The sequence below is a fragment of the Anolis carolinensis genome, unplaced genomic scaffold, assembly GCF_035594765.1.
Source record: "Anolis carolinensis isolate JA03-04 unplaced genomic scaffold, rAnoCar3.1.pri scaffold_10, whole genome shotgun sequence".
In the NCBI taxonomy this organism is placed as follows: domain Eukaryota; kingdom Metazoa; phylum Chordata; class Lepidosauria; order Squamata; family Dactyloidae; genus Anolis; species Anolis carolinensis.
Window position 1 is genome coordinate 27,782,978 of NW_026943821.1, and position 16,434 is coordinate 27,799,411.

General features: G+C 39.6%; 1 protein-coding gene across 4 annotated transcripts in view; it reads right to left on the reverse strand.

Moving 5' to 3' along the window:
* Nucleotides 1–16,434, reverse strand: part of phactr4 (phosphatase and actin regulator 4) — a 50,000-nt gene that overhangs the window by 27,822 nt on the left and 5,744 nt on the right. For 3 of the 4 annotated variants that reach the window (XM_062962305.1, XM_062962308.1, XM_062962309.1), the window contains one exon: nt 12,150–12,197. In XM_062962305.1, the coding sequence (XP_062818375.1) occupies nt 12,150–12,177 (28 nt within the window). In that variant the 5' untranslated portion in view covers nt 12,178–12,197. Of the gene's footprint in view, nt 1; nt 5,041–12,149; nt 12,198–16,434 lie in introns of those variants that run through there. The other variant, XM_062962304.1, reaches the window with a different exon arrangement.

Genomic DNA, 16,434 nt, shown 5'->3' on the forward strand with positions numbered 1-16,434 from the left:
CCTGCGGGAGCCGGATCTACCGGTCTGGAGTAGCGCGTCTGCCCCATTATGCCACTCTCAAGGGAGGCTCAGGGAAGGAAAACAGAAACAAGGAGCGCCTATTCCGGAAACAGACATAAGCCTGAGAGGCGGCAAATGAATTCCTCGGTGTGGAAAAGGTTCTCTGCTCTCCGACAAAAACAGAGCGAGCCTGGACACTGGACAGGGGTGCCGGTCAAAGCCCCTTCCCCTCCGGACGCGGCTTCTGTTTCCAGTACCCCTGGCCCGGGCGCTTGGTGCGATCCTGAGAAGAAAGCTCCCGTGCCCGCTCTCTCCGAGGAGGAATGCCTGTCATTCCAGAGCGAGGACTCCGTTCAGGGCTGGACCTCGAGGAGGAGGAGGAGGAGGAGGAGGAGGAGTCCCGGAGCCACAGAAGCAGGCGCATCAACACCCTCTCGCTTCTTAAAAGCAGGAAAGCTGGAAGGGTAGGAAACCAGGGAGGGAGAGACAGAGAGCCAGGAGCAGCCCAGACTGGAAAGCTTCCAACGCAGGATGAGCTTATGAAAAAGCTCCTTCTGACTGCCATCCCTTTGGCTTTTTGGGGGGGAAACCAGGCCTTGGGGAAAGGGCTGAAGCCCCCGAAATGGAGTAATTCCCCTTTTCAATGCTACTCTATCCTGTAGGGAAAAAGCCAGGACGGTATACGACTTGGTCCTCTGTATCCACAGCTTCAATCACCCATAATGTGAAAAATACTGTATTCTAATGCTCCCCTTTTTTTGACTAAATTACCTTCCCAAAATTAGGGTGTGCATTAGATTTGCATAATATAGTAAATACTTTTTTGAGTTTCGAAAATTGAAGTGCGCATTAGATTTGATGGTGCATTAGACTCAAGTAAATACGAGTATTAAAAAACTTTGACCCAGGAATATGTGCCATCTGCTGCTTTACAGACACATTTATCACACGCTTCCACATATTTGTCTAGTAAAAGTTTTCTAACCTTCCATTTAGGGCACAATAATCCCCACAAAGAAAAAATTAATCAAGTGACCAGAAGGAGCTGAAGAAGTGGGTTACCCCACACACAAAAAGAAGCCCCAAACAAACATAAAAAGTACAGTAGAGTCTCACTTATCCAACATAAATGGGCCGGCAGAACGTTGGATAAGCGAATATGTTGGATAATGAGAGATTAAGGAGAAGCCTATTAAACAACAAATTAGGTTATGATTTTACAAATTAAGCACCAAAACATCATGTTACACAATACATTTGACAGAAAAAGTAGTTCGATACCCAGTAATGCTATGTAGTAATTACTGTATTTATGAATTTATCACCAAAATATCACGATGTATTGAAAACATGGACTACAAAAATGCTTTGGATAATCCAGAATGTTGGATAAGTGAATGTTGGATAAGTGAGATTCTACTATATATGTGAATGGTCCAAGGAGAAAGCTGCCCTGCCAGGTGATCAAGATGCACTAGCAATGACAGAGGAAATCAATGAAATATTGAGCCATCTCCCAACACTGCAAAGGTAGAGGACAGAATTTCCACCAGCACCTAAAAATAGGTTTGCTCCTTAAAGGTGATGAAGTTCCAATTCAGAATAAACACATTTATTTCAGAAAGAGGACCAAGGTTGAATATTGTCAATAAAAATCAATAGCAAATCAACCACTTTCTATATAAAGAAGGTCAGTTTTCAAATGCCCTTGGCAAACCTGAATAAGACTAAGCAACTTTATAAAGATTACCAAGTAAGAAGATATAAATTCAATCCTGAGCAAAAGATTTATAGGGTGGCCTGCTATGCTGCAATAGTAAGGTGGAAACAATAACCATTTTCATTAAAAGGTGTTATAAAAATCAATGAGATAAGAAAGATGCTGCTACCGTATTTACTCAAGTATTACGTGCCATTGAATGTAATGCAACAGGAAGGAGAAGCCATGTCGCTTCACTAGTCTCACCCAGTTGACACCCAACTGGTCTCATTCCCGACGCCTTCAAATCCTCCTCCTCGGTTTGAAGGCCTTGGGAATAAGACCATCAAATCTAATGCGCACCTCAATTTTGGTGATGTAATTCAGCCCAAAAAGGTGAGCATTCAACTCAAGGAAATATGGCATTTATCCGGTGCCTGGGGGAAAGAATGAGCTGCACTTTCAATTCATCCAAGCAAAATTACTCAATTGTAAGTGAAACTTCCTTTGAGCCAAAAATAAGATTTGGTGTATTCTGCACAGGGCTGTTCTGTAACACCAATCCTACACTACACTTGGTCTAATAATAATAATAATAATAATAATAATAATAATAATAATAATAATAATAATCTTTATTTATACCCCGCCACCATCTCCCCAACGGGGACTCGGGGCGGCTTACATGGGGCCATGCCCAGAACAATACAATATAACAAAATATCAATAAAACAACAAATCATAACGCATTAAACAATACAATAAAAGAAAATATACACTACAATAAACAAAATCAAAAGAACAGTAGAACAATAAAACCAAGGGCGGGCCAAAAACGCAGACTAAATCTGGACCTCATACAGCCAAATTGGCACATGTACACTCCAGTATACCTGTGTCAATTCAACTGATTTATTCTGCATTGATCAGTGCTACAGAGCAGTGCTGTGTGCCCCAATGTACATGTGCTGACTGGCACAACAGTCAGTTCCAGCTTCTATCGTGTGAATGAATACTACATGAAAATGGCACGGATGTATCTGTTACTTTCTCTCATATAGACTCTGACACATGGGCTCCTTTCGCCACTATTCCCACATGTAATCTTCAGTGGCTTCATGAATCAATCACAGCAGGGTTAATGCTAAGAATGGGGGTAGGATGGGAGCTGAGGATCAAATCCAAACCGAGTTTAAATGTCAATAAGAACAATGTTGGCGCAAGACCTTTTCAAGATTATGGGCTTTGGGGAATCCACAGATTAGATAAAGAAAGATCCAAAATGGAAAGAATTTTTTTAAAAGGAGGGATGAATGCCTTGGTGCTAGATTTATAAACATTCCTAGAGGGAGCTCAAGGCAGGGAGAGGTAGAAGCAATAAGCATTCTTAACAAATTCTTAAATAGTTTTGCTCTGTTTCACCAAGTTCACTTTCCTTCCCCTCCCTCAGAAGTGTCCACTTTTTAACCCAGTTGGGGACTTCTCCCTTAGTTTGCATATTTTGGATATTTTTACAAATATGGATGCACACATTAACAGCCCTTCCGCAAAACTTAATGGGCCTATGTGTTGTTGAAGGCTTAGTGGGCCTAATTTTTTTGTGATCTTGGGAGTGTCATCCCAATTCTCTTGTCCAATAAAGTACAGTATATACTTATGTATAAGTTGACATATACACATTGAGGGCTAGTTTTAGGGTTGAAATTTTGGATTTTGATATGATCCCGGGATAAATTGAGGGTTATTCTGCAGAGAGGGAAGTGACACTTCAACCACTCCCGGCAGATGCCACTGCCATTTTCCTCTCCAGACATTCAAAAAGGCCGGAATCAGCATCACGGCAGAAAGGAAAGAGGGGCTTCTTGCTTCTTTTAAGTTCTCCCAGACAGACTGAGCTCTCACCTTTCACCACTCTAATCATAGAAGGAAATGGTCATAAAATAATCCCTATTATGGTTTGGGAAGTTGACTTTCCCGTGGATAACACCCAGTGTCTAAGCCAGGGGTCCCCAAACTTTTTAAACAAGGGGCCAAGTTCATGCTCCCTCAGACCGTTGGAGGGCCGGATTATAGTTTTTTTTTTTTAAAACCATGAACAAATTCCCATGCACACTGCACATATCTTATTTTGAAGTAAAAAAACAAAATGGGAACAAATACAGCCTCAATGTTAATAATAATCATAATAAAAATAATAAAGGGGGTTGGAAGAGACCCCTTGAGCCATTTAGTCCAACCCATTCTGCCTTTGTGCATCAAAAGAACAAGCAAAGCACCCCTGACAGATGGCCACCCAGCCTCAATGTTGTTAATAATAATAATAATAATAATAAATCACAAAGTCCTAAATGCTTGGGAAGTGTTCGACTTGTGATTTTGTAATATGAAATCCAGCATATATATCTCGTTTGCTGTGTTATACTGTGTCCTTCTGTCAATAATAATAATAATAATAAAGAGGGTTGGAAGAGACTCCTTGGGCCATTTAGTCCAACCCCTTTCTGCCTTTGTGCACCCAAAGCACTAGCAAAGCACCCCTTAATAATTAATAATCAATTAAATAATAATTAAACTACCATTATAAACAAGCAAAGCTTTGGAAGGCGCGCACCAGGCGAGGGAGGAGGTGGGAAAGGCATGTGGAGAAGGAGGGAGCCGCCACTGTGGGGGCAGGATAAATATTTATTTATTTATTTATTTATTTGCAGCATTTATATTCCGCCCTTCTTTCTCACCCCGAAGGGGACTCAGGGCGGATCACATTACACATATAAGGCAAACATTCAATGCCTTTAACATAGAACAAAGACGAGACAAACATAGGCTCCGAGCGGGCCTCGAACTCATGACCTCCTGGTCAGAGTGATTCATTGCAGCTGGTTGCAGTTGGCTGCTTTTCCAGCCTGCGCCACAGCCCGGGCCTTATATAGCTTCGATGGGCCGCATGTGGCCCCCAGGCCTTAGTTTGGGGACCCCTGGTCTAAGCACTTGCAGCACCACTGCATGTCTCTTGCAGCGAGTGCACTTACAGCATTGGCATGGGGAAGTGACTCACAACACCGGTGAGGGAGCAAGATCAGCCCTGAAATGGCACCGTTTAGTCATGTACATAATTCTGGGCAGATAGACTGTTGGGCTTGCAGTAACTTGAACTGGCAAGGCTGCGAAACTGGAAGAGTTTCTTTTGAGCTGCTCCTGTCTTTTGCCAAATGCATATTCATAAAAAAAAAAAATTTCAGAAGGTATATTCATGCAAGGTCAAACTTGCAATTATATTGAGATTCATGCTAGGGAAGCTTAGGAAGAAGCATCCTTTATTTATCTGGAATAACGAGCAAACCAATGTGGAAATCTAGGAAGTTTTAAAATTTTAAAATAATAATAATAATAATAATAATAATAATAATAATAATAATAAACTTTATTTATACCCCGCCACCGTCTCCCCAATGGGGACTCGGGGTGGCTTACATGGGGCCATGCCCAGAACAATACAATATAACAGAATACAATAAATGATAATATACATTACAACACAAAATCAGAAGAACAATAAAAACAAGGGCGGGCCACATGAACACTAAGTTAAAACTGGGGATGAAAAAGAAATAAGAATAAAAACCACAAAGAACAGGGTCATAAAATAGTGGTGCAATCTGGAGGATAGATATTGGAGGGGAGCAACCGAGAAGATGTATGTAGTAATTACTCTCCAAAAGCATTTCCGTCTCAACGTTCTCTTTTTAGCAATGTACAGGTTTAATAATAATAATAATAATAATAATAATAATAATAATAAGTTTATTCATATCCCGCCTCCATCTCCCCCGAAGGGGACTCGGGCGGGCTTAGAGCAAAATCAAAATACAAGTGATGATAAAATATGAAACATCAAAGGACAACAACAAAAACCAATAATAAAATATACACAAGAGGCGAAAAAACTAGCATTTCTGTGGAAAGCTATATCCAACCACTGACTTGGTTAAGGTATTCCCATTATGATCAGTGGCTGTTTTTGTGAATGATGAACTTGGTACATTTCAATACGTGACTTCAGTCCAGTTAAAATCTAGGGCAGGACATTTATTATTCCACAGAAACTAACCAACAGGCTTTTATCCAGCTTCACATAGGGACCCATAAACATCACCAAACTCTGAATCACTGCAGTCACAATGTGAATGAATTGGATATTAAGTGAAAATGTAGGATGGGATTCATATATTGACACTTTTGGTTCACCTCATGTTCCTGGATTACTCTTTGTCTTCCTCTCTTTTAAAGCCCTTTTCTTTCTTTTAAGTTATTTTTAAAACAATTGATTCTGTTCATATGTTTGGGTTTGTAGTCCAAACCATCACTTCAGTTTTGTAGCCTTTTCCTTCCAAAGGCTTAATCCTGTCTCATTTAAAAGTTTATGTATGAACTTGCACTGCTTACCATTTTGTAGTGCTTTCCTCCTTGATTCAAATTAGATAGAAGTCGCTATCTGTGATTTGTTCATGCCTGTCTGACAGATGCTTAGGTTCTGGAAAAGCAACTTTGTCCTTTCTAACTTATGACATGGTGTAGCTTGTTTTGATAATCATGCTGCTATAAGCAGGCTCATAGATATCCTCCCAGTGTTCCCTGCTAGACACTGGTCTACTGTGCATTGTAATCTATATTGTGGATTCCATTTAGAGCATAAGTATTGAAAAATAAAAGTCCTGGCACTTGTATACAATAAAATATACAAAAACGTAATAAAGTAAAATAAAATTGCACCTTCCCTCCTCCTCCACCACCACCATACCTTTCTTCTGCGCACAAATGGATATCTCACAACCTCTGAGGATGCCTGCCATAGATGTGGGCGAAACGTCAGGAGAGAATACTTCTGGAACATGGCCACACAGCCCGAAAGACATACAACAACCCTGTGATCCTGGCCATGAAAGCCTTCGACAACACAAAGACCTTTTCCTTTAGGAAGACCTTTGGTTTTACCTTCTTGCGACTAACAGGACTTTTACTGGGATGTTTTATTTTGTCATAAATGTATGTTAAGCTGTTTTTAATGTTTGCATTCATTGCTGTTGTTTTTTAAAGCATTGTATTAATTGTTTTTTAATCTGTGCATGGTCTTGAATCTTGTCCCGGGGAAAAGTCAGATATAAATAAATAGATTTACTGATGTGAATTGCTCTTTTGGGAACGTCAGTACCTAGACAAGCATAAAATTAACATAGCACCTTGCGATGACTCTACTGTGACAACGGTTCCCGGAACAACAAATACGTGAAGAATGAATCCAAACGAAAGCTCCTCATGAATGTGTGTGGGAGCCAATGCCAGAGCCATTCAAAATAGTCTTTTATTAACACTAATTGCCCTGGAACAATCTCATTTTAATGGTCATGAAATACCTTTGGACCTAACGGAAATAGCTTCCCACACGTTAGGACCTGAAACTGCTGAACTCTGCAGTTCGCTTCCACTGGATAGATGGGAGATTCTTCGCACACAAACTCCATCATCTTTTGGCTACTTTTTTGAGTCGGGAAGGACAAAGAATGGAGGAAGACTCACTTGGACCTCTTACTTTTCACTGAAATACATAGGCTACAAAAAAAATCAGGTTTCAAATACAGTAGAGTCTCACTTACCCAACATAAACGGGCTGGCAGAACATTGGATAAGTGAATATGTTGGATAATAAGGAGAGATTAAGGAAAAGCCTATTAAACATCAAATTAGGTTATGATTTTACAAATTAAGCACTAAAACATCATGTTATACAACCAATTTGACAGAAAAAGTAGTTCAATACACAGTAATGCTATGTAGTAATTACTGTATTTACTAATTTAGCACCAAAATATTACGATTTATTGAAAACATTGACTACAAAAATGTGTTGGATAATCCAGAACCTTGGATAAGCGAGTGTTGGATAAGTGAGACTCTACTGTATCACTAAAATTAGAATAGAAAGAGCATTTGAAAATATTTGAAAAATGATCAAAATATGTTTTTGAGTGTTGAGAAACAGTGATAAGAAGAGCCATGAGCCAATGAGAAACAATGTGGTTTAGGACACATTTTTGAGCAGGACATGAATAGAACAACTCACTTTGTCAACTGAAACTGACTGAGAGAAAGGAATCTTGCTTCTTGACTAAAACTTAGCAATGGAAAACGGCACACGGCGTAGTGCCGTCAATTAATCTTCTAAGAGCAACATGTTACAAACAAGGTGCTCCCAACAGGCAGCAAGATCAAAGCAATCAATGCCACCTGGCGGCCCCGGAGCCGAACAACTTGACTCAACAAGGCAGAGACGCACAAAGGAATTCTATCTAACTGGAGCAACTGGAAAAATTGGACATGAACACCAAGCTGAGGCTTGTAAGGCAGGCAAGTATAACTGGAACAACTGCATTCTGACTGAGGGGAGAACAACTATAGATCTTGACATCAAATAATTCAGCAAGAGCGTGAGTCAACAGTAATATTGCTCGGGATGGACAGAGATAAAGCCTGGGCCAAAATCTACTGCTTACACATGTTCGCAACTATCCTTTATTATTTTATTATAATGTCTTTTTTCAAGATCTGTGTTATCTTGTCACAGGTGGCATGGCTCTGGAGACCAGGGGTCAAATCAAAGTCATGGGAGCCCATCGGGTGAGTTTCGGCATGACACACTCGGGGCCAGAGGGAGACAAAGGCAAATCCCCCCCAGAATAATATTGTCGAGAAAATCCCATCACAGGGCCATCAATCATTGGAAATGACTTATAGGCACACAACAAAAACTATGAAGCATGTACAGTTTGCAGAACTCCGCCAATAACACTTCAGTTTTTTTGCGGGAGAAGGCAAGAATCACGCAGCAAGTATTTGTTAGAAATCATAAATATATCAAAATATCAATTTATACTGAACAGCAATGTAATAATAATAATAATAATAATAATAATAATAATAATAATAATAAAATTTGTTTTATACCCCGCCACCATCTCCCCATGGGGACTCGGGGTGGCTCACAATGTTACAAAAGTAACAGCGCAAATACATTAAAAATATACACAGTTTAAAACACAAGAAGATGATAAAACAGAAGTTAAAACAAAGGTTTATACAACAGTAATAATATCAAACAACCACCAATGCAATTCAGTCAACTTCAAAGGTGGGGGGGACGGGACACTATAGCAGCAATATAAGATAAAATCATTAGATTAAAATACTCCGATGAAAGGAACGATGAATGTACCCAAATAAACCACAGAAAGGTCTTTGAAAGTGTTGTCGAAGGCTTTCATGGCCGGGATCACAGGGTTGTTGTATGTCTTTCGGGCTGTGTGGCCATGTTCCAGAAGCATTCTCTCCTGACGTTTCGCCCACATCTATGGCAGGCATCCTCAGAGGATGCCTGCCATAGATGTGGGCGAAACGTCAGGAGAGAATGCTTCTGGAACATGGCCACACAGCCCGAAAGACATACAATAACCCTCGGTCTTTGAAAGGTTTCAATACCCTATAAGATTTTTAAAAATATATCTGAGAACACAAATGTAAACAAAGGGTGATTCAGATGGAATTGTTTTTGTGCCGATCACTCATATTACTTCTTTAGCAGCTATAGTTGCTGTTGTTGTTGTGTGCTTTCAAGTTCTTTTGGTCTTGGGGAGCTCGCACCTAAGGAAATAGACTCAGTCTATGAAAGCTTAAGCAGCCAACTTTGTTCTCTCGGTTGGCCTCTATCGCGCTACAAGATCCCTTTGCATACGGAGGCGAACACATCATGGGGTTTTCTTGGCAAGACCTGCTCAGCGTGCATTCCCTATTAAAAGGGCACCCAAGCAGAACTTTTTCTGCAATCCCAGGCTCCGCCAAAAGCAGAAACAGCAATTCTAGGAGTCCCTCTAGCGGCTACTAAGACACACATTTATGCAAGCCACAAAACAAATAGCAAAGGGCAAGAATCCCCAAGTCACCTGGTTGGGAAATGCAAGCAAGCAAATAAGCATCAAACTCAAAACCAGTGACATAACTTTGCTTCACTGTCTACATCCAGTCTATTCGCTCTTTCCCATTTGCTTCTGCTCAGTCAATAAACCAAGTGTGGACAGTTTTAGCATTATGTTTGAACCCAGAATTGTGTTTCTGAACAGGCCAGAGTTACAAACAAACGGCAAACTGTTTGAAAATAGTTTATGAATCATGGCTTGTCAACAAACCAAATTTTGGGTTTGGACATACCGTGTTTTCCTGAAAATAAGACAGTGTCTTATATTATTTTTTATTCCCAAAGATGCGCTAAGTCTTACTTTCAGGGGATGTCTTATTTGTCCATGAAGAAGAATTCATATTCATTGTTGAACAAAAAAAAATTATTCTATACTGTACAGTAGTTGTCATCACAAACCAACATAACTAAACCAGACAAACTGTGACTCCTGTCAAGAATTTCTTGTTACTACCATTATTTCCATATACAACTGGTATGTAAGCCACCCCGAGTCCCTCTGGGGAGATGGAGGTGGGGTATAAAAATAAAATAATAATAATAATAATAATTATTATTATTATTATTATTATTATTATTATTATTATGTACATTTACCAATCCTGCATGCTATGGTGTTTTGTTTGGTGGGCGCCGGGCATGCTTCCAAACAAAAACATTGCTAGGTCTTACTTTCGGGGGAGGCCTTATATTTAGCAATTCAGCAAAACTTCTACTAGGTCTTATTTTTTGGGGATGTCTTATTTTCAGGGAAACAGGGTAACTCTTTACCTGAGCAGGAATTGGTCAAGACTCCTGGATAAAGGAATGGATCAAGATGGCCTCTGTGTCAGAAACACAGCCCAGATCTTAGTTCTAAGCAAACAACCATGTGTAGTCTGAACATACAAGCTCACACCCCAAAACTGCGTCTGTGTAAATCGATCGTGTGTTCTGAAACTTGGCAGGTAAAACTGCATGCACAGAGAATTATCTTCCAGGACTCCTGATTGCAAGGATAAAGTACTCCCCTCAGAAACTGAAGCGTCTAGCCATGTCTCCCTGAACATATGTTCACTTTTACATACACCGAGAGAACAGTTCCCTGGGGTTATTAATTGTAAAATGATTGTCTTCAACTATTGAAAACTTATATCCTCAAAGTGGCTATTTTAACATTGCATGAAGGGAGATAAGCCACTTACAGGAGTATTTTTGCTTTAACTGTTTATATTCAGGCAGAAAAGGTTTGCAAATACAGTGGCTATATCACAAAGGCACTGTAAGATGATAAATGCCTCAGAGACAGGACTTGTTCAGCCATGAACACTAAGCTTCTCCTTAGATCATTATACACCAGATAAGAGAGGACACCATCAGTGGAAATTCATTTAATTAAAAGAGCAGTGGGAATGCACAGTAGCAACTCTACTGCCTTTGGGAGAACCAGCATGAAGATATTTCAGTGCACAGACTCCAGCACAGACAGGAAGCTGAAGCTATGCCAACCAAGTCATTAGAATCTTAGAGACCGAATTCTGCCGTGTCCTAAGCTGGCCTCTCCAGAACAAACCCTTTCCATAATGGGCACTTGCACCCCACTCTGCAGAACAGTGCCTCCTAATTCCCAAGCTCTGGGATAATAGACAAAGGCTATCACAAAACAACACTCACTGCCCACATTTCTGCTTAAAAACCTGGTTGACAGACAACAGATTCTCCTTTACACCAGCTTTTTGCAAATGGCTGTTCTTTTTAAAGGAATATTATTATTTATTTATTTATTTGCAACATTTATATACCGCCCTTCTCACCCCGAAGGGGACTCAGGGCGGTTTACAAGTATATATACATCAATATATTATATTATACAACTATATTGCAATATTATTAGTAATATTGCATGTAATATAAATATACAATTATAATAGTGAATTATAATTATTATTACATTGTATTACAACATAATATTATTATTAATATTAATATTATATATATTCATGTGTGTGTGTGTGTGCATGCGTATACACATACACACACACACATATATATATATACATACATACATACACAAACACACACACACACTATTGGTATTCATGCCAATGGAGAGATTTATTTATCTCAAATAGATCTGATTGCCAGACCAACATGTCTACAAAATCTAATTTCACTTAAAGGACATACCATGTTTCTTTAATAAGACACAATTGGTTGTAAGGAACACACTAATTTCATTACTACCAACAGAAAAAAAAGTGTGTGTGTGTGTGTCAGCAGTGACTTGGCAACCTCAGCAAACTATATTAGCCTGCAGCTCTGGGCTCCCATTGTATACCAGCTCATGGCTCTGGGTTCCCACTGTGTTCAGATTCACACTTAAAATTTGTGATGATCAGGAAGAGGAGACATAATAAAAATGGGTTTGAAAATTAAACCGACACTCACCAATACTATCTTCCATTTCCTGAGACATCCTGACTTCCAGAGCAAATGCTGCAAAAGAAAGCGAGAAAGAGGATCAGAAAGAAACTCACAAATTACGTTCAATCATAACTTCGTTTAACTATAGAAACGTGAACATTCAGATAAACAAATTCTGCATCCAGGTCCCTATAATGCATTTTCTGCTGACATGCAAAGGGCTCAGTCCAGCATTCCCATTCACCATTCTCATTGATGAGGGTGGCAAGAATAGTTGTTCTCTGACTTGGAGAATGGAAGAGAATGACAATCATATCCACAAAGCCCTTTTTCATACGCCATGTCAAACATTTAGCAGAAATGATGTGAAGGCCCACAAAAACCAAGGCATTAGGAAGAGAACAAAACTACATTACAGATGGATAGACACAGGACATCATAAACTAGAGCTTAATGAGTAGGTAAAAGGTGTGCAATCCAAGACCTCTCTGGTTGAGCATTTTAAAGGCCACTCCTCCAATCAAGGAAACCACATTTCTGAGTCTACAAGACGCGAGTAGAGGCACTGACAACAGAGTGACGTGGTGTTCACTCAATGATTGGTCTCCCCATAAGTCTGAGCCGAGCAAGAGATTCGGTTTTGCAGATGTCCTTGGAGCATCCGTGTTGACCTCAGCAAGAAGCATCCTGAAGAGAGTTAATATTCCTAGCACACACCAATCTCTTGATATAAATAAAGCACAGTAAACTAAACACATATCCTTGGGCATATGTGTTGACTAGTCAGTAAAGAGTGTCAGGAATAGATTAACATTCCTAGCACATACAAACCTCTTGATATAAGCAAAGCTAGGTAAACATTCTGAAAGGGAAGTGAAACTGAGCGATGGTATAGAGGCAGAACGAGAGCTGGAATCTGTGCTGTAGTGAAACCATCAAACGGAAGTATCAGATGTGGTTTAAGGGTTGCTACTGATGAGGCAGATGTGACCCAGGGTTCTGAATTGGCCCTGCAGGGTGAAATTTATGAATTCTGCTCTTTGTACACAATTTATTTATTTATTTATTTCCAGTATTTCTATCCCGCCCTTCTCACCCGAAGGGACTCAAGGCGGCGTACAATTGGCAACAATTCGATGCCGACACATCATTAAAAACACCAACATATAAAAATGTATTACACCCAATTAAATCCAGTATAAAATATAAAACATAAAACATGCTTAAAATCCGTTCGTCCAATATCCTCCAATCCTTCAATCAGTATAAAAATAAAACATATACTTATAATAAATAAATCAGCATTGGTTAGGATTGCTAACAGGTTGATTTCCCTTTTTGTGGAGCATAGCTGAAGTATTTTCTGCAGAGTCCACTGTAAACTCTGCATGTTGTTGCTAAAGCATTTGTGTAATTGGCCGGCGTTCAGAAACCTTTCACTGTCACCAAATTTTTCAAAACCCCAACATTGAGCTAAAAGAACCCCATTAAGGGTCTGGACCCACATTTTAAGAAGCAGTGGCCCAGCCCACATTTTATTGGCTTCTTTGTGAGAACGTCATGGGGGACTTTGTCAATGGCCTTGCTGAAATCGAGATAGCGGTAAGCTCCAGCCACAGCATTCACTTGTTACCCAGAAACGCCAAATGGAACATAATATAAATTATAGAGATTTAAGATTTTTAATCAGTTTAAACCTTTAAAACTGATTAACGGCTATTTTTTAATTCATAACATTGATGTTTGATTCTATTTTAATGTTTGTATATGTTTGGATTTTAAATTGTATTGAAATGCTTTTAAAATAAGATGCTTTCAGATTTGTTTTTTGGGGAGAAAAAGCAGGGCATAAATAAACACAGTAATAATAATACTTTGTAACGGCTGCTACCCTTTGCAAGGCACACCTCTTTTGCAGGCGCTGAGCCATTGGTGTAATACAAAGAAGTACATTATTTATATAGTAGCAGAAACTTTACTTTGTGGGTGGAGTCCATAATTGGCTGTTGTTCAAAGATAACATAGGCCCAATTTTGCTTTTAATTCTGATAGTGGGTGTTTAAAGATTGTCCTTGAACTCTCATCTACAATCCTGTGGAGATATTTGTGCCTACTTGTTATTTTCAAACTACAGTAGAGTCTCACTTATCCAAGCTAAACGGGCCGACAGAAGCTTGGATAAGCGAATATCTTGGACAATAAGGAGGGATTAAGGAAAAGCCTATTAAACATCAAATTAGGTTATGATTTTACAAATTAAGCACCAAAACTTCATGTTAAACAACAAATTGGACAGAAAAAGTAGTTCAATACGCAGTAATGTTATGTTGTAATTACTGTATTTACGAATTTAGCACCAAAATATCACGATGTATTGAAAACAGTAACTACAAAAATGGCTTGGATACGCGAGGCTTGGATAAGTGAGACTCTACTGTATTTTGCTTTCCTCTCACTGAATCTCCTAGCAAATCTTTCACATTGAGGAGGAGGCCACTTTGGATTTCCATGGCCATGAGGGACTTGAATGCTGGTCTCCAGAGTCACAATCCAACACTCAAACCAATACACCATGCTGGCTCATTTGTTGAATTTGTACATCTTTTAACCAGGACTTCATGGTCAGTGAGAAAGACAATTCAAGACAGACGACAGTACAGGTGAATATAGCTTATGGGAAATGTGTTCCATAAGTGTTCTGCATATACCTAATGAAATATGTTAGAGGTGCGACCTGAGTCTAAATACAAATTTTGTGTTTCACATACACCTTATACACATAGCCTGAAGATAATTATATGCACAATATTTTGGGCACTGGAGAGGAAAAGGAAGGTGTTTCCTCCTGACCTGATTTTTCTCTTCATTAGGAACCAGCCTATTTTACCTTCACCTCAAGCTACTCTCAAATGAGCATTCATCTGTAGCAAAGATAATATACCACGATTCCTCAAAGGTCTGTGGCTTGATTCTTGTCTGAACAAATCCTATGTATACCTAACAGCTTCTGATGTTAGCAAATCAACTAGAAATCCAAGCTTTACTTAGACCTTCACCATTACTGATTGCCCTCAGTTGCTCCCCAATTTCCAGGAAGATGTGTTCAATTAGTTCAAAATAATGCAAGCCCAGTCTTAATTAAGCAACTACAAACTACATTTCGAAACCCGCATTCCACTGGCACAAATACAAAAGAACACCGCCACTTGCAAAATGTGCTTCTTCCAGACCTTTCTTGCCTTCTCAGCATCACATGTCAGCAGCAATGAGACTGGAATGACACGGCCTCCCACTTGCAAAATCAGGGACCCTGTGCAGGTATCTGCACAGGTGAATGGCTTTGCCAACATTTGCATTGCTGCAAGGCAGGGATAACTCCACATCTGAGTTAATTGTCTGGGCAGTGGCATCTGGCAAGCCCCAATACAGCTTTTCCTACAACATCCCAATAATGCAGTATGTTTGAGGACTATGAAAAAGTATACAGTAGTGCTTCCAAATCTAAGCATAGGAGGCCCAAGGCAAGTATTAGTGCAAATTCATTAATTAATCAGCCCCAGAGGGTTTTTAATAATCTATCCCGATTTTAATTACGATTTTACCATTTGTGTTTTAAATGCAATTTTTTATCCTGTATTTTTGTTTTAATTGATATATTGTATTACTGTTTTATCTTTTTATAGTGTGATTTGCATTATGTTGCCTATGTTTTGTTCTATGTTGTTTGGGCCTCTGCCCCATGTAAGCCGCCCCGAGTCACCACTGGGAGATGGTGGTGGGGTATAAATAAATTATTATTATTATTATTATTATTAAAAGTGGGCTCTGCCATGGCATTGAGGTCTTAGTGGCTGTTTAAGAATGCAAGTGCAACCACCAGGCATGGCACACACAAGTCTTAGAGCCTCATTAAGCTTTATAAAAAGTTTTGAGATATGAGTGGGGCCCCTTTGACAATGGATGGAGAAATGGCTTTCTCAAATAAGACAGCAGGGAGCCCCAGAAGGGCTCTAGAATTGTGCAAAGCTCCACCAACATAGCTGTTCTGTCCTCGGCTGTGCATCAAAACAACACTATGAGATACACAACACTCTTATATCTGATCCTATCTATATAGGCCAGGGAGGGAAGCAACATGTGGCTTGTGGGCAACAAACGAAGCACAACAAACCAAGTAATGCTGTCCCCTTTTTATGCAGTGCCTCTGTCTTGTAAAAGATGTGACTTTCTCTAATCCACTATAAGCAAATCAAACAATAAAGTTGGGAGGACAGGGCGATTATAACTCAGCAGCACATGTATAAAATTG